The sequence below is a fragment of the Antrostomus carolinensis genome, unplaced genomic scaffold (genome assembly GCF_000700745.2).
Source record: "Antrostomus carolinensis isolate BGI_N321 unplaced genomic scaffold, ASM70074v2 scaffold10433, whole genome shotgun sequence".
In the NCBI taxonomy this organism is placed as follows: domain Eukaryota; kingdom Metazoa; phylum Chordata; class Aves; order Caprimulgiformes; family Caprimulgidae; genus Antrostomus; species Antrostomus carolinensis.
Genome location: NW_010304461.1, coordinates 31,476 through 55,190, shown reverse-complemented (window position 1 = coordinate 55,190; position 23,715 = coordinate 31,476). Strand labels below are relative to the sequence as shown.

Genomic DNA, 23,715 nt, shown 5'->3' with positions numbered 1-23,715 from the left:
ATCACTATGCCCCACATGAACAGCAACGCATTCAATTTGATCATTATATATTTGCTTAGATGGCTGTAGAAATATGTCCTTCTTACTAATAGTTAACACTAAGAAGACTTAATATCCAAACCTCTTTATAAATTCTATTCCCATATTTTGTTTTAAAAAGTATTTACTGCTGACTTTTTCTTTAATGAAGGATTAAAAATCACTTTCATGTAAAAAGATCTCTATAGCAATTGATATTTTCACACCTTTAATTAAACAGAAAGAAGTACACAAACACAGAAAGATGTACAAAAACAGTTTAGAAAAAAAGACCAATTAAGCATAAATATATTTTCCTCTTTTCTTTCATTATTTAAAATGCAAATACACTGAGAAATCTTTTTTATTTCTTTCCATAGTTTTCCTTGTAATTTTGGACTGATGATGAAAATAGCCAACAAAGTGCAGTATGACCCTCTTTACTGTGTGAAAACCTTTAAGAGTTGCTCCAAAAGTAGAAAAAGGGCTGTTCTCTATCAGTAAGTTTCCCCTACAAAATGGCCTGAATGTTTTCCATACTTCACCAGCTTTAGCTGAAGTGAAAAAAATACTTGCTTACTTGACCATTTGTCAGGTTCACAGAACTCCTCCTGTCTTCTGCCAGGTTAGCTGGTAGAGTCTTATAACGAGACAGATCAGATTGAAGGGTGGTATGTCTGAATGACTCATCAGGTGAAAGATTTTTCTTTACCAGAATGTAGAAAATAATACAGCACACTGGAATGTTTTGCAATCAAAAAAACCCCTTTTTGGCCATAAACCAGGAAGCAATAGCTAGGTGATACAAGATGATCACATGTAGGGACTTTTTACAGAGGCAGGTAGTGATAGACCAAGGGGTAATGGCTTTAAGCTGAAAGAGGGTAGGTTTAGATTAGATATTAGGAAGAAATTCTTCACTGTGAGGGTGGTCAGACACTGGAACAGGTTGCCCAGAGAAGCTGTGGCTGCCCCCTCCCTGGAAGTGTTCAAGGCCAGGTTGGATGAGGCTTTGAGCAACCTGGTCTAGTGGAAGGTGTCCCTGCTGATGGCAGGGGGGTTGGAACTAGATGAGCTTTAAGATCCCTTCCAACCCAGACCATTCTGTGATTCTATGATTCCAAGTATATGGCAAAACGAGCCAAATGTATTTGGTAACTTCAAGTGCTTGAGCGTCTGTTCTTATTACTGCTACGTGTTTCTGTCAGTCACTACAGCAAACTACAGCAGTAGCTGACACAGATTACGTGTTGACCAGTTCATACAATTCAGAATTCATTTGTTACTTTGCTTGTCAGACAAATGACAGACATATTAAAAAAATCAAATTAGGATCCCTGATTAAAGGTGCAGTCCTTTTACTGAGACTAAATAATTCTGTTCTAAAGGCTGTGCCAAGCAATTATTTCTGTAACTGAATATTCTCCCTCATTATATCAATTATTTAAATCTCATTTTAAAATGTAAGTCAGATAACATTTTCTACCAAATCATTTCTAGCCAATCACCATCCAAAATACTCAAGATTGTCTCAGGAAAACGTTTCTTTTTCCCTCTTTTTAGTATGGTAGCTGGTTCTGTGTTCAAATTCTCTTTTTTGAGAAGAAAACCTTTCTACTGAATTAATTAAATAAAAACTGCCACCACATCAGAAACTAGTGAAACCTATGGGGAATTTGTTACTAAACCACTATGTAATACCCAGCTTTTAAATAACTGCTTCACAATCAACCTCCTTTACAGTCAAAGGATACACTCAGTTATGTGAAATTTGTTGAGGAATTTGTGGAGGAAAATAACAAGCAATTGAATTCCAAAGCGAACCTCTTAAAATTAAAAATAAAAGCTATTGCTGAAATATACATTAAAATTTGGCCCTGCTACCAACCTCAAACAATCTTTAGTTTGACTGTAAAAGCCATCAAGACTTAAAGACTTTTGTCACTTTTGGTTTGACAGTTGCCCTCCACAGCTCTGTGCCTCACCAACCCATATATATTCCCACTCCATTTTTCCCTCTACTGCAAACATCCCAGACCATTATATGAACTGAAACTTCAGTTCAGTTTTGAAACCAGGATTTCAAAAATGACTCCACTAGTTTCATCCTACTTGTTCACATAGCAGCCACTGTGCACTGAACGGCAACTTTCCGCATATAAAAATAACCGTGCACATTTATGGAACAGCTTTTGACAGATCAGCTCTACATTTTATGCAAATCTTTCTGACAATAAGGGAGCTACAGTTTGGAAAAACAGTCCAGTTCACTATACTAGGTTAGGAGGAGACTCTCTGCGCTTTCATACACAATATTGTCAGACACTGGAACAGGCTGCCCAGAGAAGCTGTGGCTGCCCCCTCCCTGGAAGCATTCAAGGCCAGGTTGGATGAAGCTTTGAGCAACCTGGTCTAGTGGAAGGTGTCCCTGCTGATGGACACCTTCAGGGGGGTTGGAACTGGATGATCTTTAAGGTCCTTTCCAACCCAAACCATTCTGTGATTCCCACTGTAGAAGTGTATGCATACTGTCATTTATTGCATATAAAATAATAAGGAATTCAATGTAATTGTTTTGAAACCTGCTGGTTTTGAAAAGGTACCTGAAAGTTTCCTCCTACAACATGTAATGTCTGGCATTTTTCACACCAGGCAGCATCAGAAATCAAAACTGAACTCATTAGTAGAAACTCCAAGTCCTTAGCGGTCACTTCAGCACAAGCAAGGGTCTGTATGAAAGCTGACCTATGTAGTAGTTTGTATGAAACCTGTGGAGGCAGCTTGTATGGAATGAGCCACATTAGATCTATAAGGAATCATAGATGGAACAGGAATTGGTCACTGACACATTTAGAGAACTGACCCTCCTGACTGAGGGCTGACAATGCACTCGGAATCGCTTGTAACAGATCCCCGTTTTTCCTTACCAAATGTCTCACTTAACAGAAGATTAGTGCTGCAAAACAGATCACTGTAGCACAATGCTAGTTACAGGTAACTTCAAGGACTAAGTTAATTGCAAAATTAGGGGTTTTTTCCCTAAAATAGAATTGTATATTTAATTGCTGAGTCTCATTTTACAGAAGACTCAGTTTCAATAGATTTTCCATTAAAGATGAAAATCTGTGCATTCATACTATTAGAAAAGCATGTATTGGTCTTTTCATACTCTCTTGACTCTTAATGTAGTTTCACAATTTTTATAGAAAATATTCTGAAAAAGAGACAAAACTACATGCTATTCTGTCCCTGGCTACCATCTGGAAGACTTTTTACGCACTTTGGGCCTTGAAGATTGTGAATCTCATGGTCAATGATAGGCAGCTTAAAATACTTTGAAATCTTATCAAACATTTTAAAATAGAGAAAGCTAATATGAGGTTTTTATGATTCTGAAAAGGTCTTTCATATAAAAGGGTATCTAAGAGTATACCCAGAGACAAAGGATTAAAGATTAATCAGTCATTTTAAATTCTCTGTACTGATGTATAACAAAAAAACCCCTTTTTATTCTTCTCTGAGGACAGACAGATAAAGAGCAGATAGAATCGCTTTCAACAAATCATCAGAAAAATAACACCTTCTTGTACCCTAACTTTTTTCTGGTCAGTATTTGACTCATCTCGATAGCACTGTATTCTTCCTACTTCAAATAAATATATGAATCTTGGGAATGACAAAAAATGTTTCTAATTTTAAAAAATAACTAAAAGCAGATGCTGGAATCCCCAGTAAACTCTTCCAGCTGCTACTGAACCACTTGCAACCCAAGTCTATTTAATCTGGATACCACTAATGGCAAAAAGGAAAACTTGCCTGCCAGACCTGCACGCCCAAGCTAAGGCAGTAAGTACAAAACTGAAAAATATCTTACGATATCAAATGCATTTAATCGAGACCCTCTGAGTGATAACACGTCATTCTTCTTATGGTCAATGGCTAAAAATGGTTATTTTTTATTGAGGCTAACTCCAACACAGATAAACAACGATGAGAATCTGTTATAAATCAGTCATTTTTATTAATCCCAGTTCATATTTCCAAAAAGAGTCTTTTGGTACAATACTTTAGAGATACAGGAAGGTTTATGTGCACTAGTGGAGAACGTCAGGGTGCTGTTAATATTGATTAAAGTAAGATATCAAAAATTAATATTTAGCAAGGTCATTATGACAGATTGATATGACATGCAGGTCCTCAAGCCTGATGTCTTATCATTTCTGAAGAGACAGCCTGTTTGAAAAAATAAAGGCAGGAAAAGAAAAAGTCTTACAGGTGGCACTGAACTGACAGCAGCATATAATATAAAAGCGCTTTGTCATTCACATAATGTCTGGGGTAATGAAATGAATTCACTTTCTGGCTTCCTCCAGTTTGCAGTGCCAAAGAACACTGTGTTATCAGCACAGATGGAGCATGCATGGTTCTGGAGAAGAGCCTGGTGCAAACTGCAAACAAGCTTCTTTGCATACCAATGAATCCCTGAGAATCAGACCTTTGCCGTCAAGTGACAGGTTTGGAAGCTCTATAAAAACGAACTAATCCCAGTGGTCTTGTCTAACTGCATGTACTGTCAGTGCTCAGGACAAGAAACTGGGAAACACAGCACATCTTGCAGTCATGGCTACTACTTTGGTGAGAGATATCAGGCAGATGAGGGATTTCATCCAGGTGCCAATACTATTTTTTTTTTTTTTTTTCTCCCTTCCCCCTCAAGGTAGCAGAGTGGCAAGAGAACAACAGTCACTGGGATTAAAGATGCATCAATATTTCCAGAAAGAAAAGGAGGAAAAAAGTTTCAGAGAATAATTTTATGAATCAAAAAAATCTCAAAAGCTACACATGGCTAACTAGATATAAGAAAGTCTTAAGATGTTACCCACATATAAGAGCTATACTACTAAGTTTATAAAAACAAATCCTTTCTCCATCTGTCTTCCGCCTTGGCACATAGTTATTATTAAAACATATATCATATTCTTCCTCTTAAACCAAACAGCTCTTTGCCAGTAGGCTTAAACTACATGTCCTATTTTGCACAGTGATTAACTAAAGACACGCATGGGCACCTGTACACCTTAGACAAGGGAGAAGAGAGGTGGAAACTTCAAACAATGAAGCAATAAGCTTCAAACATTCTTGAATTTGGTAATTTGAATTTTCTGATCAGACCCTTCAACTTAGGCTGCTTTAATCCCACTTACATTTACCTTGCACAAAGCCCATGATTTGCTCCTACATGTTGCATAGCAGTTCTCTTAAGTTTATTCAAACCAACCAATCTTGGTCTTGTTAAACCAAGGGAATTTACAATGATATGGGGATTGTTTGCATGGACCAAAGCAAACTAGATTTGGCCCATACAAAGAACAACTACAGGCAGATGCTTTTAAATACTGACAGTAAAACAAGAAATAAAATATTGAAAAAAAAAATATTGTAAAATAGTGGCATACCCATCAACAAACTCAGAAGTCTCTGGACCTTTGAACTCACCCCCACAACTCTGTACAAGCCTTGGTCATTTATACCTAATATGCAAAAGAAGAAGGAAAAAAAAAAAAAAGAGGCAGAAGATCATATTTAGCATTAAAACTTTACCCAGAGCAACAAATTCTCCTCAAAGGCAAACAGACCACACAGTATTAAAACAGTCATGAGAACAACATTATAAATAAAGTATTGCAAGGATCCTTTATTTCTGTACTTTCAAGACAAGTTCATGTTACGTTTTGATAAAGGTTTCATGTACCTCGATTCCACTTGAGAAACTGGGAGTAGAAGCAAACAGGGACAAAGCTTTGCTTGAAAAAAAAAAAAAAATCACTGTTTTCAGATTTTTTTTTAAATGACATTTTGGATACATCAGCATCCATATTCTAATAACACAAGAACTGAACCAACAAATGCTAAATTAAAATTTCTTTAATAAATGCAATTTTGCTTTTTTCCAAATACATGGCTGACAAAAAGAGTTTGGACAAAATAAAGAAAAACTTGAGCCTTTTCCCAGTCCTCAAAACCAATGATTTTTCAAGTTTGTAAATGCTTTTCATTTAAGATACGAGGCTTCATTCCAACCCACTGTGGTCCGTATACTAGTTATGTCCAGAGGCACCACCACAGGTTCCTGAAATCAGTATTCCTGGTTTTGCTTCAGATGAATAGAGTAGCCATAACCAGCATAATATTTTCAATCCCCTACTCTCATTTCATGTGGATACTGGACCGCTTTTCTGTCATTTCTCTGTGCCCTTCCATCCTCTCACACATAGTCACTTCTCTACCTTTTTTCTTTCCCTGCTTTTGCCTTCCTTTACCACACCCAGTTTTATTCCCAGGGAAGTAAAACTATGAATATAAATTGAAGGAAAAGAGGAAGGAGAGAAAGAACAGGAAAGGAAAAGTGCAAAAGAAGGTACGTCTTTGTCTGCTGTATTGTTTCAGAGCCCATATAGTGGGAGGTAAAATATTACAGTCCTGAAGCTGACACAGATGTTTGAGAGGCCACATAACAGGCAGCCATCTACAAACACCACCATACTCTACCTCTATATTCACATTGGCCTGGAAGAGTAGAAATGCCACAAAATACCTGTGCTTCTCTTCCAAAGAAATCTTTTCAAATAACAGATTATGTGATACCCTTCTATAAAATATCCTTCAACAAAGGAAGACTTATGGAGAATTCCCAATTTCAATACCAAACCATTCCAACCCAGAGAAGGAAAATGAAAACCAGTCATATGAGAAAAAGTTTCTTCTCAAATAAATATTAGATCAAGTATGTAAAAATCATTAGCCTTTTAATGAATTGCTCTCAGACACAGCCATAATACACAGCAATAATTCTCAATATGGTGGAGAGAACTTTGCATTTTCTACTTCCTCCTCCTCCTGCCTAGCCTTGCTATAATCCTTCCCCGCTTCTCTCAACCCCTCCTTTCCTCACACAGTCTGCAGCCTTCTCAGCCATCCCAGATCTTTGAGAGCCTGCTTAACAGCTCCTGTTAGCACTTCTCCATCCTCAGGGATCTGACGGGCTATGGCAGCAGCTGCTACTTCTCTCGGTTGCTCCACCTGGGCAAAACTGGCCCTTTTCTTTCCCCAGGATGCAGGCACCACTGTAATGATGCTAAGTCTTAAGCTAGACGTCATGTTCTGAGCCGGCTCAAACTAACAGAATAAGTCAGATCTTCAGTATTTCATCTGTGGTCATCAAAAAATCACAGCTCTAGAATACGCTCACAATTAAGCTGTGTGCAAAAGAAAGAACTGCAAAAAACAGCTATGTGGCCACAAAACTATTCTTCTCAAAAGCTATAAACCCAACCAAGTAAGCTTTCCAATGATCTCCAGAGCAAGTGTGACAGCATGCTACATACCATTTAAAGACTGCCAACACCAAAAAATAAAATAAAATTTAAAAAAAATCACTCCAAACAAGGAAGCACTAGGAATCCATCCTGAGAGGAGCAATTCTTTTTTTACTTCACATTTCTCAGAGGTGTTCAGGAAAATTCTGGTACAAAAGTAACACCAAGCTTGTTAATGCTCTGCTAAAATGCATCACCCTTTTTTTATACAATGTCCGCCATTACTTTTAGTACAACAGAACAGGCATTCTGCGTCATATGCAAGAAGCTAAATACCTAAAGAAATACTGTCACAGTCAATCACAGCTCCGCTTTTGCTTATCTCAGAAGTTGTTTTGTGACTTCCTGTGATTCTAACATTAAAACTAGGGAGAACAAAACTGTGCTGACCCCAAACATACATTTACAGGCTTAAAAATAATTAAGGTCAAACCACAGAAACTACTGCTCAATATTAAAACAGACGTGCAGCACTGAAACTAAGACAATCTTCCAGCAATAATCATGAGTCTGTGATAGTAATTATCAGATAATTGATCAGTTTCAAATTCATCAACCTGAAAAAAGCACAGCTAATTGCTAGCAGACATCAAGAAGTGCAAAGAGGAATTAATATTTCAACATAATTTTAAATGATACCTTTAAACATAACTTTAAATTATGATTTATTTAAAATATACAAACCTGGTTTGAAACAGTATTATTTCTGATTTAATCTGCATTTTTCCCATCTTAAACACTTTCAAAAACTGATAATGCTTGGCATTTACAGAACACAATTGACGAGATGACTCACTGCAACGAATAGCTTACCACTGACTAAAATGTTGAAGGGTTCAGACACAGTGTCTGCTGGCTCAACCAGTCACTATCGGCAACTCGGAGTGGTAAAGCCCCATAGCATAATTTCCTTCATATTTACATTATCTCAAGAAGTTTGGCTGTCTGATACTGGAATTTGGCACAGGTAGACAATTTGTGAAACATGCTTGGAAAAATAAGGTATTTTAAGTAAGTAAAATAGTAATTTATACTACTGTAAGCAAGGTATGGAGGCAAGTTTACCCTGCAGCTGGCTCTGTACATGTGGCTGACACAGCCTAATAATACAGACTGCAAATACAACTTTTTATGTCAAACTCCATAGTACACAAACAGCCATACAAGTGACACTCTAAATTCAAGGTAACACCAGACTTTTTTTTTTTCTTAGGTTTTTTACTTCTTCCTCACCATCTTTTCTTTCTTTCTCATGAGCAGTCAGACAGGACAGACAGCTCAATGCTGCCATCTCCCTCTGCAGCTCAGATTAGCAGCTCCGGCACTTCTAAAATCAAGACAAACGCTACTCTGGCAAACACTTACCTACCACCTCCTCACAGAAGGTACAACCAACTACTTGCTCACAGTCTTTACTACTGGAGCAAACAGCTCTTTGATGTTTTTATGAACTTTTACCCTGTTTTATTATTCTCAGTACAGAATTATAATTAAATTACTCCAAACAGAACCCCAAAATGGTCTCTCAAGAGACAAAACACAGGTGCATTGCCAACCAGCATCATGCTCAGTATGTGAGAGACAGGCTGCATATCTTGATGCCTCAGCATCTCCTACCAGGTAAAGCACAGCAAAATTCTTATAAGGCAATGCTGAATCAGAAGCTTACATGCATTTTAACCAAGACACTGCCTTTGATTCTTCTATTCGTTCAGAGCAAATAATTTCCTTCTTGGCTTTATAAAAGGGAACATAACTGAGAAAAAATTATCCAGCCATTGACAAGTTTATGTTCAATATCTCTGTTAAGCTCCTCTCTCTCTGAATACCAGACTTTTTCTGCTATGACATGACAAGACTATTCTCAGTTTCCACCCACACTAGACTGTCCTCTCTTTCCACCCACGCCAACCTCACACCCATTATGATTAAAAGAGATAAAAACATGGCATACAAGCACAGTCTCTGAAGAGGCATCTGTCCTGTTTTCTTCTGCTGAACATAACTTGCCTTTGATGTGTTATCATTAAAGTTAAATAATCAAGTAGCAATTGTTTTAAGAACAAGTATGGGTTGTTAAAATCTGCAGCCTGAAAGATGCATTTTCTTCATCATATAACTATTTGGCCAAACCCTTCTGAGGCAAACAACTAACTGTCCTCCTGGCCCTCCATTTATTTAGCTTGGCAGACATCAGCAGAAGGTCCTGCAGGTTCTGCAGAAAACAGAAACTGATCCTTCAGGAATGGTTCAGTTAGTCTCATGGATGAAGTCAGGATTTTGTCTGTTCAGCTTTTTTTTTTTTTAATGCAGTTTATGTTAAATTCAGTATTGATAAACAGAAAATCATCAACAACTGCTTGAAATGCAATGACAAATCAAGTTCATTGAAACAGGCCTAGGGGGACTGCTGAGCTCTTAGAAGGTAGTATCTCATCTAAACCCATTCTTGAAATCCTGGGAAAATAAATATTTATTGAATACTGATTTTTTTTTTCTTAAGTACTCCTCAGAACAGAATTAATAGATAAAAGTAATTTTCATTGGTAGCAATTACCACAAAGCACTCTGTTGACTGCAGGTCTTACAAAGGCTGTGTACAAGGGTTAGTGAAGCTGCAAGGTCTCCAAAGACAGGAAATACTGCAGCTAACTTTAGCAATTTTAATTCTCTTCCAAGTATGCTTCAGGGAAGATCCCACTACGGGGAGACATGCTTCTAATCTATGCAAGCTTATAATCTGTCTTGAACAAGAATATTAGATGGGGTTACACATGTATTTTGCACCTTCTTACATGCCCTTAAATCAAAGCATAAAGAAGAGACTACCCATCCACCCACAGCCACGAGAAGAAACCCCATATCTAAATCAGTTTTCCAAATAGCCACTTCATGAAGAACGTGGTCACACTTTTTCCACAGTTATGTTCTTCTTTCCTTGCAGGGCATCAAAGAAAGAAAGGAAAAAAAAGAATATTTGAAGAAAGCTATTTGAAAACACCTATAGATAATAAATCAAAATATTACTGTACTCCATACTGCTTACAGTAAGCATGATTCATAAGGCATTCTAAGGTAACCAGCCACTGTGCTGTAGACCAAAACCAGCTTTTCATTACATGACCACATGCTACCCTTTTCATCAAATCTGCCTCATCCAGTGCAAAAAGATCCATTCTATATTAAAGCATGGCTTTGTAGTGAAGGCAACTTATCTGTAGGATGCCAGCTTCATCTGCAGTGTTTCCCAGCTGAAATATTCAGATTGTAAATGCCAGTAACTGAATTTTTTAAAGTAATGAGACAGGCAAGCCTTATTTAAAAAATATTCAGAAGAACAAAATGAACAAAAATAACACCAGATAGAATATGGCCTAACCTGGAATAACATCGTTAATGCATCAGACAAGACTGATACAAAAAAGTGCAAGAGAAAAAGGATTTCTGACACTTCTTGCTGTTTAAATGATAAATTCTCAATATCACAAAGGCTGCTCAGTCTTACTAATAATACTGTATAGTAAGTGCATATATGGAAGACGATGCTTTTAAGACCCTGCATTGTCAAGAAGCGTGACCAACCCATTCTTCTGTTCAGCTGTCTTATTTAAGCTGGACTGTGATACCAAGATATAAATATTCTGCCCTGTGCAACGCTAGATCATTAGAAAAAAATATACAATTCTTGGAAAATCATAAATCTCTATACAATATGATACACAATATACAATGCAGTGAGTCTCAGAGTGGCTGGTCACCTCACATTTCAGTGTGTCCATACAAGGACTGTTGTCTCCTCACACGGCAGCAATATCAAAAGCTGGTATTATCCAGTGCACAAATTACACAGGGTCTGTGACACAGAGCCTCTCCACAATCATAATCCCAACTACCTCTTGAATACTGTCTGCATTCTGACCTTTCTCAGCTGACTCCAATTTTGAAGGTACAGAAAGAAGCACATAGAATGCTAAGTCTGCCCAGCACCCTTGGCTCCGGTGTAAGACTAACTCCATCAGATGTACTTCAATATATTTTGTTATTCACTTGCCTGCTCAGCTCCTCTTCTTCTGTCTTAAGTGACTAAACAGAAAACCTCCATTCAAGGTCCACAAAATAAATATTACATTTAGTTTGATCCAACAGCAAAGCAAAAGTACAGGAATTGCCTACAAGACACAGTTTTTTTTTTCTCAGCTGTTGCACACAAACATTGGCTTCCTTTGTCAAGAGAGATGCTACTACCCCTTCTGAGAACTTTTTGAAAACACTTTTCTTGAGGGAAAGCCATACATAAAAGGCAGAGACTGGCCAGAAGGAAGCTCCTGCTCCTGCCCTGTTCAGTGTAATCAGTGTAATATCTACCATGTTAAGTCTTTCCCAGACAACTACAGGAGACTGGATCATACTGGCCTTCTTCGAAGAGCAGACCAGCTGCACCACTCCCTTCAAACTGGTTGGGTTGATCATTACCTCGTATTTCAACAGCATTGATGCACTTTTTGATGATGGTAAACCCTATCTTATCCAATTGTGCACCTAGAAGGAAAAAAAAAAAAAAGTTTGAAAAGTTTTAAAGCACTATTATTATGTCTTTTACTGAAAAATAAGGCTGGACTTAATCACATAGCTAGTACTTCTCAGGCAAAACTGTAAATATTCTGGAATATTCCGGAATACTTCATCACTTTTCTGGAGTAATTCCCCTTTTCTCCTTCACAACCCTGCCTAGCCTAAGTAAAGACTCATTCTGGTGGTAGTGGCTTCACTGAATCTGTTCACAGCAGCAGCCTTTGAAGAATGGGATCTCTGATTAGATACATATGTTGGCAGATGCAAAATGGAATTTAACAGTACTTACTGCAACATCGACAACATCTGAGAGAGTTAACCAAATGGGACAAGGAAGCACTTACGATGAAAAAACATAATCATCAACAGCAGGGCTTTTACTGAGTCCTACCCTAAGCCAAAGAAATTCCCACACTAAAGATACAGGACACATGTATATCATTTCACAGCAGTTAATGATCTGACTACGTAAAAGCAGATGCATTAACAGGACAACAGCTGAGATACAGCATTCCTTTGTTGTTCCTATCTTATTCTTTTTCTTCACATCAAAACTTCATTTAAAAGCTTATATTGTAAAACTGCCCTTCCCCCAAACATCTGGTCTCCTTGCTCCTAGGGACCTCATCTTGCAACATGAAAATAAAAATCTGTGGAAAAACTTCTACTAATAACACTAGGATCCAGTTTTAACTAACAATTTAATATTTATTTTTTAAAAGCAAGCACAAATTGCCTGACAATGCAAGGATAACTTTTCGCTCATATGCTTTGCTAACAGAAGAAAGTTAATGTCATTTAAAGAAAGCCATCTCTTGTACTTCCATATTATGGTTCACATTTTAAATACATGCATTCAGGTTTTTTGCTGACCTTTATGTTCAGCTGTGATTGCTTTTAAAACCATATTTATGCATAATAACAGATGTGTACACACAATCTGGATTAAGATATGGTGATGCATTTACACACAAATTAACCTTTTTTGAGTCAATGTCAAGTATGAATTAGAAAAAACTTGCCTTTCTCAACTGTAAAATGTTAACAAACATCAGCTTTAATAGTAATTCAAATACTTACTTGCCTCTTGTTTTGCATTTGCTCTATTCAAATTGACGAACAGCTAATGCAAAAAGAGCAAAAAGACGGAAATTTTTATAAAGACTTATATGAAACTGGAAACAAGACACTCATCATCTTAATGCCCAGTAGGCACAAATACAGCTGGCTACAGCTAGAACACCTTTAACTACAACAGCTCTAACAGTAGGATCAGAGGTCCGTGGCCTCTCACAAATTTTTACTTTTTAAGGAGTGACATTTTTTAAAAAGTCTCAACAAATACAGTTCCTTAGGAAGCAGAACAATGTTAGTTATAGCCACTGAAATTAAATGTGATTTACATCCTCCAGGTTCCTAGGTTTCTCTGCAGGTTAATTTCCCACAGTTCAAGTTTTTTACAATGATGTCAATAAAACCTACTGCTAAAATCTCCTCTAACCTATTACTGGGGACAGATGCGTGGTTGTGTCATTGACAAGAAAACTCTATTATAATTTTTGGCCAACAAGACCAATATAATACTTATGACTGTAAGAATAATCTGCAGTGTGTTTCAGTTCTGCAGTTCAGACTCATTTCCTGATGTGAACCAGAAGGTAAGCAAATTCAAGTACAGTCTCATTCCCTTTGACAGGGATTTTTTTGATCTAGGTTTTGGGGTTTTTTTAATATAATAACAATAATACCACATAACTAACTCATACAAGTCTTGCCATTGGAATACAGTATGCCAGCATAAGGCTAAGCGGACATGCTTATACTAGACATTTTCTAGAATGCCAATATCATGATTGTGATGGGAAACCATTTATATAAATCAATATTGTCATTATAATGAAAAATATCTCTTATCAGCATTAGCAGTTATCTGTGCTCAGCTTTACTTTACTCATCTGTCCTGACTTTTATTTCACTTTTATTCTTCCTTCATTGACTCTGTCATTTTGCAAACTACATAATCCCAGTTTGTTGAAGTATAAATGGTATCAGGAAGCAGGGGGTGAGAGAATTTCTCCATTACACTATAAATTAATATTAAAAAATATATATATATATGCTTACAGCTTCTTTTCCATCCAAGGCTTCCATCCACAGCTTCCTATCTTCCTCAGAAAATGCCTGCATGGTCACAGGAACTCCAGGTCTGCAAATGTACCAACCACACAAACTGTATTCACCCGCAACTAAAAGTCTTGTCAAATTCTACTTCCAACTACAAGCCAAAGCCCATTGTCCTAAAAGTCAGGATTGGGTTTTTTTGTTTAATTACTGATTAATTTTCTGAATTCTAAATAGACTTGCTTTTGTGTTGCTGTGCTGTGGCATAAAAATGGCTTTTGTCACCGTATTTGATGTGTAGTCTTAGAGCAGCAGCAACAATGACTATAGCTTTTCAGTAAATATCTTAGAAAAAATAATCAAGTCTTGATGCCGTATCTCATTACAAAATTCCACTATTATGACTTCCCTAAAAAAGCAAGGATGGACAACTGTGGGACATAAGGATTAGTGAACAGAGACAAACATAAATCTACTTTTGTATTTATATAATAGGAAGCTAAAAAGAGTAATTGTGTGGTTCGGCATAGTGTACAAAGCAAGGAGAATAAAAAGCAGAACAGGTTATTTGGGTAATTATTCGCCGGCCAATTAAAAGAAAAAAAATCATCATATTCAGCCTGCCAATACTTTTGGCAAATTTGTAAATCTCATTATATAGAGATGGATAGAAATAGAGAATTAATTCATAACATTCTCTCCTTCTTTTGTATTAAATCTATTTTCAAGTAGCAAAATAGCTGCAGGGGGAGATATTGTCTAAAAACAACAGCACAGAGAAAACCAGCACAAATCCCACTTTTACATAAAACTGTAACTGTCTACACACCATCTTCATATTTTCACATCTAGAGAAATTTCTAGTTCGTTTTCACCTTGCCATAAATTTCATCAAGCCACACAATTTAACTGCAGCATTAAACGCTGTAAGTACAAATACCTCCTGCTCAAAATCTCTTTTCAGTCAACATGTGAGGACAAGGCACACACACATCCTCTAGCCAACCAGCCTAAACTCAGGAGACCCAACTGTAACTTTGGAAAATGGCAGCAATCAAGCAAGTCATTCTCTTTGGATTAGTTAAAGCAAGAAGACTATTAAGCCATAAAAATTGTATCTTTCTCAGTGACAGGCACTGAGCTCAGAGTGGGTGAGGGAAGCCTTAGTTTCTGCAACTAATAACTTTTATGATTAAAACAAGACATAATCTTGGTATTAGCAATAACAGTAAGTAAAGCAGCTTCTCAAGCCATACCAGCTTTTTTCAATGCAAACTGGTCTGCTAGCAGTGCAGAGCTGCAACCATCATAAACATGCAAACAAACTTAATCACTCAGTAGAAAAAAGTATCCTAAGTAATTATCCAATTAACTAAAAAAAACACATGCTGCTTTGGTTTTTTCTTATCTACTTTCTTTTACTAGTTAAAACTACAACCAAATTAGTTACTTTTATGTAGGGCAAACTTTCCTTCTTTTCATTAAAATTGTAACTATCAAAGTATCAAATAGTATCACCCAGATGCAATATATCAAACCCAGTATATGCTGCATGAAACATTATTTATTTGCCTTCAAATAAAAGTCAAGAGACAAAGCCTTCCCTCCTCCTTGTTCTGTATTGGTAAAATTAAAATCTAAGTAGTATTTCAGAAGGATAATGCTCTTTATCAATAGAAAGTCTTTTTCCTACCCCAAAAGACCTCTGCTTTCTCCTGTAAGATTTAAATCTCTCTGCCATTAGCCACCTCCAACTAAACATGATAGAGTACTAGAAACAGAAAAAATATCACTTTCTAGAGATTTAGACAGGATCTTGGCACCCTCAGAGCTTATAGTCATAGGTATCAGAATTTAAAGAGAAAAGAATCATCTCTGTTTTCTTTTTAAAAGAAAAATCCATAAATATTCAGCTAGCTCCAAACTATGCTGAAGTCATGAACAAGGCTGAAAAGTCCTTCCTAAAATTTTACCATCTTGCCTCCTTCCGCAGCACAGGAACTAAGGAAACCCCATGACCAGCCGTCAATCTGTATGTTATTTTTTAACTTGGACAAGCTGAGGGGTAAGTGTGCCCTGAACTGATACCAAGGAAACAAGCTAATGGCCTGCAGCACAGAACTAATCTCCATGGGAACACCTCAGTACTACACACATGTATTATTAAAAGAAAAATGTCTGAAATCAAGGTCACAGTGGACCAGTTGTGTCTATTATATCCAGACAGAAAGATGGATTAGACTTTTCCCACTTTTACCAGAGAAGAGAATGAAAAAATGTTTTGCAAGATCCAGGAAACACAGCTCTCCATCCATCTCTGTTCAAACTCCAGATACCCTGTTGAGCAGAGATGACACACAGAGGGGGGCAAACTGACATTTCTCATGGAACTTTCTTAGCAACTTTACCAGACTCAGTTTGAAATCTGTTATTCATATTGACCAATACGCTGACACAAGAGGAGCTGATGTCAAGAGTTTAAATTCTTTCTCCCTTTCCTACTGTTGGGACAGCGTTAGAACAGTTAACCCACATCCACCTTGAATCAAAAATTAAAGTTCAAACTATGCTGTAGACTTGTGACAAATGCTACCTGAGCCGCAAATGACTATCTTGTCATCTGCCACGTGAGCTGGAATTTCTCAGATGCAGTGGTAGTTTGGCATTCCTTTACCCATTGCTTGTTACACAAACAGGCATGCCTCAGGCAGACCAGGCTGACTGGCCACACAAGCAAGGCACAGCCTCTAAGACTGTGCATATGATCCTTGTCACAGACATATTTGCAGACCACTAGCATTCATAGGACAGAGGGGCCCAACAGCATTTGCTACGCTGCATTTAAAGTGAAGGGGCACTACGAATTTGATCAGAAAAAAAAACAGAAACCCATAAAACTTGAAGGCCTACTACCTGATAAATTTGAATGTAATAAATTGGTTTAAGTAAGGAGCAAATGTATTGGTTAAAAAAGCTCAGAAAGGACAGATGCAAAAACTCAGCGACAGTGCACTAATTTATATCTAGCATTTAATGCTTGATATGATCCTGTTCTGCAGATACAGTCTGCATCAAAAGACCATGGCATTACCACAGCTGTACTTATTTGCAGAACCCTATTAAGGTGGACTCTCTCACCATCATAAATGAATACTATAATGCTGACAAAAAGCAGTATTTGTCATATTTTAAGATCCTTTTAGCAAAATAAATAAGCAGCTCTTCTCTTTCAAAACAAAGTCACAAAATAGTGATGTTTCAACATGGCAGTGGTAACAATGCTCAAGATGATTACACCAGCCACAAAAAGCCTCAAAATCCCAATGACCATCTTATGAATCTGAGAAGCCAGCATAAACCCTCAGCAACATGTCATTTTGGAAAGCAGGCTTGTCATACAATATGGTGATGACTGTATGAATTATTACTGTGATCGTAGCCTTTCACTATAGCTATATGTACTTCAATTTAAGCCACGTTTCATCACTACAGTAATATTAATTCATAGTAGTTTCTCTAATTTTTTTCTATGCTTTTCTTTTATGTAAGCTCAGACAATGTCTGCATTTCATTTGAGATCCTCCTTGCTTCTACTACACAGAACTGAGGTAAAAATCCAGTGAGCCACGGCAGCGCTTGCCTGCTCCTCCAGTGACTATTTCCCATTGCCGGTCTGAACACGCATTGAAAAAAATTAGAAGAAAACACAGCAGTAATATCACAGTAATGCTAATGACTACCTAGAGTCCTCCCTGGTGTGTTTCACGAGCTTACCTGTCTGAAGCTTCTATGTCAAAACAGAATCGCCTGTCTATAGTATCTGTATTTCTTTTGGTACAGTATGTAAGGACAAAGAGCTCCTCATCACCCTGTGAAAATAAAGGTTTTATATGCTTAATCTAGCAACTGAAAGCTTCAGTAAGCCAGCTATACAAACCCAGTAAAGTAAATTTACATTAAAATAATGGCAAAAGCTACACTGAAAACTGACACTTGCAGAAGAGTTTGCTCGTGGTTGCCATTCAGGTCTCTGACAATAGCACATAAGTTCCATGGTCATTCACAGGACATAAATGCAAAAATATTGAGTCCATTTTAGCTGGTACTTTACAGCATGACACAGTACCACAGTCATTTAAACTAACAAAAAAAACCTGCTATTAAGATTCTGAGCATTACAATATAAGCACACAAAGAGTCTAAGAGACTTCTCCCATTTTATGTCAGTCACAGCAACTTCCGTAGTAAAGGCTATTGCTACAGTAACAAAGTAAGTCTTCTTTTCTAACTGTAATCTTACAAAAACAGTTCTTTCTTCAAGACCAACCAACACTAGGATCCTATTTTACCCTTAAGTATTCAAAAATCAAATAAACTTTTCTGTGAATGCTGCATCAGTTGTACTGGATTTAATAAGGATTAACTGTACATTTTAATGATTTCTTGTCTTATTCAACATCTCCAGGCACAGGAGGTTGTCACTGAAGGATTAATCGCATAGTAGGTTTCAAAGTGGAAGATCTTTTAATACAAAAAATTGCTTCATAAGTGTTTTAAAATGCCAAATGCTTACACACGTATTATATTAACTATAATGGCTTACTACAAGTAATAAGTAAGTTGGGATAAAAAAAAATCAGAGGAGTACTGAAATGATTAAGGAAGCCAAATGCCACTAATTTTCAGTAGGGTGGGTATTCTAGAGCTTCTGAAAGATTCTTCCAAATTCAATATATTTGAATGTATTCAAATTCAATTGAATATATTCAAATTCACACAGCCCTCAAAACAATGAAAACCATCTTCCCTCTGCTCAAACTAATGGGATATAATGCCCTGATGAAATTCCAACAACGTGATTTTCTAACCAAATTTGAAGATACGGCAGAGTGCTGCATTTACAGGAATATTGATTCAAGCATTATTTCCCAGCTTCAGATATCCTTTTTCCTTGCAACAAAATGCATTTCATCCATATTAATGCATTCATTTAATGCATTATCTCAGAAGGTGCTGAGTGTCCTCAATTCCCAACTATTTCAATAAGAATTAAAGCCATTTTAAGATCAACAGTCTTGGGTCTTGAATATTTCAGATGCTATCAAAGATATCTGAAATTACATTCAGTTGTCAGTACAAATTATATTCCTATTAGAATCCTCTTTTCTAGTCCCTCTTGTAGTACTTACACCTCTGAAAGAAAAATCTGACTGCAGCGTGTAACAAAAAAAAAAAAAATTATCTAAGTCTATTATATTTTCCTGATTTATACTTTAACAAGTTAAATGCCTCATGGATAAACTAGTTTCTCAATGGTGAAACTCTGCATGTAATCTGTACCATGTTCTCTGGCCTTTTCAAAGGAAGCAACTTAAAAGTTGGCAGAATTCTTATCTACAATCCATCTGTTGCTTTACTTAATGTCCTTAAATGGCAGACTGAATTGCACAAAGAAGGAAGAAAAAACGGGGCAAGGGGGTACAGAGGGAAAGTACTTGACACATTTTATCTGACACATCCCCTAACCTTGACACAGGGCAAGTATAAGAGCAGAATATAAAAATATACTTACGACTTTCCCTCCTGATCTGTGTTCAAATGGAATCATGGTGAACTTCTTTGTCTCTTTTCGATACATGCAATAGTGCTTCACCCAGCTGGAACCAAAGGGAGCAGGTCCTACATAAAACAGAAGCATTAAATAGTAGGTACTTTTTCCACTTTGTACGTTTTCTTCTCCTGCTTTCCTAAATGATACTTATGAGTCCTGCTTAATTCCTAATAATGCACTATTTAAAACAAAGGTAAGAATTAAGAACATTATACAAAGTAAAACAAATGTTAACCAGTGCTTACTATCTAAAAACTGATCTATGTAGAATTTCACATTTATGCTTAATGACAAATTGAGAGAATTATTAATGTATCTGTCACACTACTACAGACAAAATAATTTTTGCCTAAAAAATAAATATCCCTTGGAAACTTCATTTAAGCAGAACATGGAAACCTAGTTTTACACTTGGTAAGTTGAAGCTAAATAACTGCAGATTAATGCATCTGTCTTGCAAGCTCTACATTACCTACTGATTAAGGTCTGACAACATTTGTTGACTCCAAAACCTACTCCTATTCATCGCTGCACACCCTACATAGAATACACTTACTTAAGAGCCCAGCCTATTGCATACAGTATTATTGAGAGTTACACCATAATGTTACCTGTTAAAACTTGGATTCTGACCCTCTGTATCTCCTCACTTCTATTAATTTACTTTTTTAAAAAATGGTCTGCAAAGGAATCTTCTCTTTTGAAGGCACCCTGCCCCAGAGTATCAGGAAAGTCCTTCACGAGAGGCTCAAGCTGACGGACGATTTCACAGCTCCTAACCTGCAAGGTCTCACTGCCCTGCTCCTCCCTAACTCAGATTCAGGCATACCCACCTCTTCTGAATCCTTTCAGCTGATTCTGAAGCTCATGATGACCAAGACTGGTGAAGTGACCTCACAGAATACATTTTTTTCTTATTTTTTACTGCTAGTTCTCTTCAAACTAGTTTCTGAATGCTGTAATACCAATGTTTCCATCAAGAATGTTGTACAGTCTTCAATTTGTGAAACATTTTACAGAAGTCTTTACATAAACAGTAATCAATTAAATATCATAAAGGTAAAATCTCTCAGCAGAATAAGTAAACAAACTTTCTATAAGGGTACACATCTAAAAAATATTATTTATGCAAAATGTGGGTTTTTTTAAAAAAGTTAATTGTCATTCCTTGAGCAGTAAGAGCTCTGCATCTTATTTGTCTTTTTTACTCGATTGAGAAAGATTTATAATTGTTCCAAGTATTGACTGGGTGATTTGTGTGATATGTACCTTCACAGCAAGTTTTTCGACAATAGCTACCTAGCGCGTAGCCTGCTTTATTTGATCCTGTGATCACAATTAGGTAATGGAAGCATATCACTGAACCAAGGAAATGACAGTCAATTTCATCACACTAAACTAGCCCAGTTTTCAGAGGCTAATTTGACAACTCATGCTGTTGTCTGACAACAAATGTTTGACAGTTCTAAGGGAGGTCATTAGTAAGGGACTAAAAATAACATGAAATGTGTCCTTTGGCCAAATAAACTTCCCCACATTCAGTCACCTTTGGTAAGAACTGTCACACTTTCAGCACCATGTTCTTTTTATGAGCCACGGTAACAATGCTATTAGAGACTTTGAACATTTACTCAGATGACTGTTTAAATAAAATGTAAATTCTTTGCATCTTCATGCTACCTTTAGAAATAAGACTAGCCTGTATGCATAATATGGGCACTACAGGAATACAAAAATACACCTTACTTTTTTCCTGAACGTAGAGATAGCCTTCCATCGTGAAGTGATTTGCTCTTTTATGTTCCTGCGGATTTCTTCTGATCTTGTTCATGAGCTCCTCTACCTCTGACCTTGTTCCTTCAAAACGATTTCGTGTCTAAAACAGTAAGGCAAAAACCCATTAGTAGAGAGACTGGAAGAAAGAATTCCTGGGAGACAGGAGTTGTAATAATTCTTTATGAAATGTCAGAATGATTCAGGCCATCTTAGGAGCACCAGTGCACAATTTTCATATACATTTACTCTTCAAGTTTTTTTATATTCTTCAAAATTGAAGCATGGTTTACGTATTAGCTGTTGTAACTGTGGAAAGCACACAAAGATTGCCAGAGCAGATTTCTAAAACAATGTGCTGACCTGTTTAAAAAGAAGTGAAATACTAAGTGCAAAATTACTTTGGATTTGAATATTTAAGTTTCCTTAGAAAAACATTACTACAGATAATTGGCTTAATTCATGAGATTCCTACTAGTTGTCAGGAAAGGATTTTCTGTGGTTGAGAAAAAGTGACAGAAAGGTCACCAATAATGTATAAACGTTGAGACTATACACACGCCAAATGTTTTGATCACACACAAGCAGAAAAGAACAAAACCGAAAAACAACAACAAAACACAAAGTCCAGTTGATTATTATTCCTGAATGTCACTCATTCCAAAGTTTGCAAGTAGCCACAAGAGAAATATTTATTAGAATATTAGTAAAAACAATCAGAAAGTAACCACACTATTCACAAATTATACAATAGAACTACATAAAATAACAGAGCAGCTCACACCTGACACAAGAAACTCTTTAGTTTGGTCTAAAAAACACTGACAATTGACCAATGAGCAAATAACAAAACCAAAACAATCATGGTAATACCTAGTTTTCTCCACATAGACACTTGCCCAAATTGCACAAACTGAAAAATATATATTTAAATTCCAAGCTAGTATTTTCCTCAGTTGGAACATGTGTTTTGAGGAAAGCAAATACTACCAGATGTGTGCTTATGTGTCTTGTTGCTTTTTGAGAGCACCTTTATTTTTCTGAAGACAGATGGGACTTCTGAAAATGCCGCCTTATCTATTTTATTTTTTCCCCCAGGACAAGCATACAGCTGCACACACTGACAAATGTATCATGAATATAAACAAGTATCCATTCTCGTACACAGACAGTTAACACTATTCTCCTGACTGGCCATTTGTACATGCAAATTCCAGATTTATGCTTGGAAGGAGTTTATTCACAGGCAGAAACACAGTCCATGCAAGCTGGTCAGAGCAGCCGCCCATATCCGTATGTTTTATGGAGGAAAGCTGAAGATATCCTTTAGGTGATGACTAAGAACAACTGCCTTCTTACCTCCAGGCAAAACAACTGCTCTGAACTGCTGGAGCTACAAGGATAGGGTTTGGGTTGGGGTTTTTTCGTTTTGTTTGTTTGGGGTTTCTTGGTTTTGGGGTTTTTTTCTTCCATTTTTGGGGGGAGTGAGGGGAAGGCAGGGTCTGGGCCAGGGTGTGCAGACGAAATCCACAGCATAATTTTCAAAGTAAAGATGACCTCAATGAAAAAGAAGGAAATTACTACAGCTATGCTGGCAACTCTCAGAGCACTCTCCATATCCAGCTAGGCTCTCTGTACTGAATCTTGTACCCTTTAATTTCTAACATGTCAATCCAGTGTTCTGATAGCAGCTCAGCTGTACCACAGCCAAGCTCTAGTTCATTTTTCCTACTGGATGTTTTGTTCCTCTTCAACATAGTTGAGAACATGCCATGTCCTCTCATGATCTCTTCGGATGCTTCCTTCTATTGTCCTCTTACCTCAGACAGCTGTTAAGCCTTGCCTCTTTTCTCCCTACAGTTGCTTGAAATCCAGGTCATTCTTTCTATCTATTCATAAAACTTGAGCTGTAATGTTCAATCTCTCTTGGATATCCTGGGGCACACTATACAATACCATTCATTCAATTGAAAATGCAGCTGCTGAGATTAGCTTGCTTTCTTATTGCTCCTCACTTCTTCAGACCACTTCACTGCCTCTTTTCCATCTGTAATCTGAAATCTAGCTCTTCAAAACTGTATCATAGCTTCCCTCTCACATTTCATTTCTTGCTCGTCCTGCATCAGTTCCCATCTACGCACTGCAGCTCCGTGCTGCTCCTCATTCTGTTAAACTAAGTAGAGAAAAGCAGCAAATCTGTCCTGAAATTTCCTCCAGAAGCACTCACTTCTGTGATGGAAGTCT

The 23,715-nt window shown here is 37.0% G+C and overlaps 1 protein-coding gene across 1 annotated transcript in view; it reads right to left on the bottom strand.

Moving 5' to 3' along the window:
• ARHGAP10 (Rho GTPase activating protein 10) overlaps positions 1 to 23,715 on the bottom strand; it is a gene marked incomplete at both ends in the record, with an annotated part of 84,736 nt that overhangs the window by 34,442 nt on the left and 26,579 nt on the right. Inside the window, 7 exons of the mRNA XM_010164457.1 lie at positions 5,475 to 5,549; positions 11,868 to 11,933; positions 13,047 to 13,089; positions 14,091 to 14,172; positions 17,862 to 17,956; positions 19,660 to 19,766; positions 21,445 to 21,574. Of these exons, the coding sequence (XP_010162759.1) occupies positions 5,475 to 5,549; positions 11,868 to 11,933; positions 13,047 to 13,089; positions 14,091 to 14,172; positions 17,862 to 17,956; positions 19,660 to 19,766; positions 21,445 to 21,574 (598 nt within the window). The remainder of the gene's footprint in view (positions 1 to 5,474; positions 5,550 to 11,867; positions 11,934 to 13,046; positions 13,090 to 14,090; positions 14,173 to 17,861; positions 17,957 to 19,659; positions 19,767 to 21,444; positions 21,575 to 23,715) is intronic.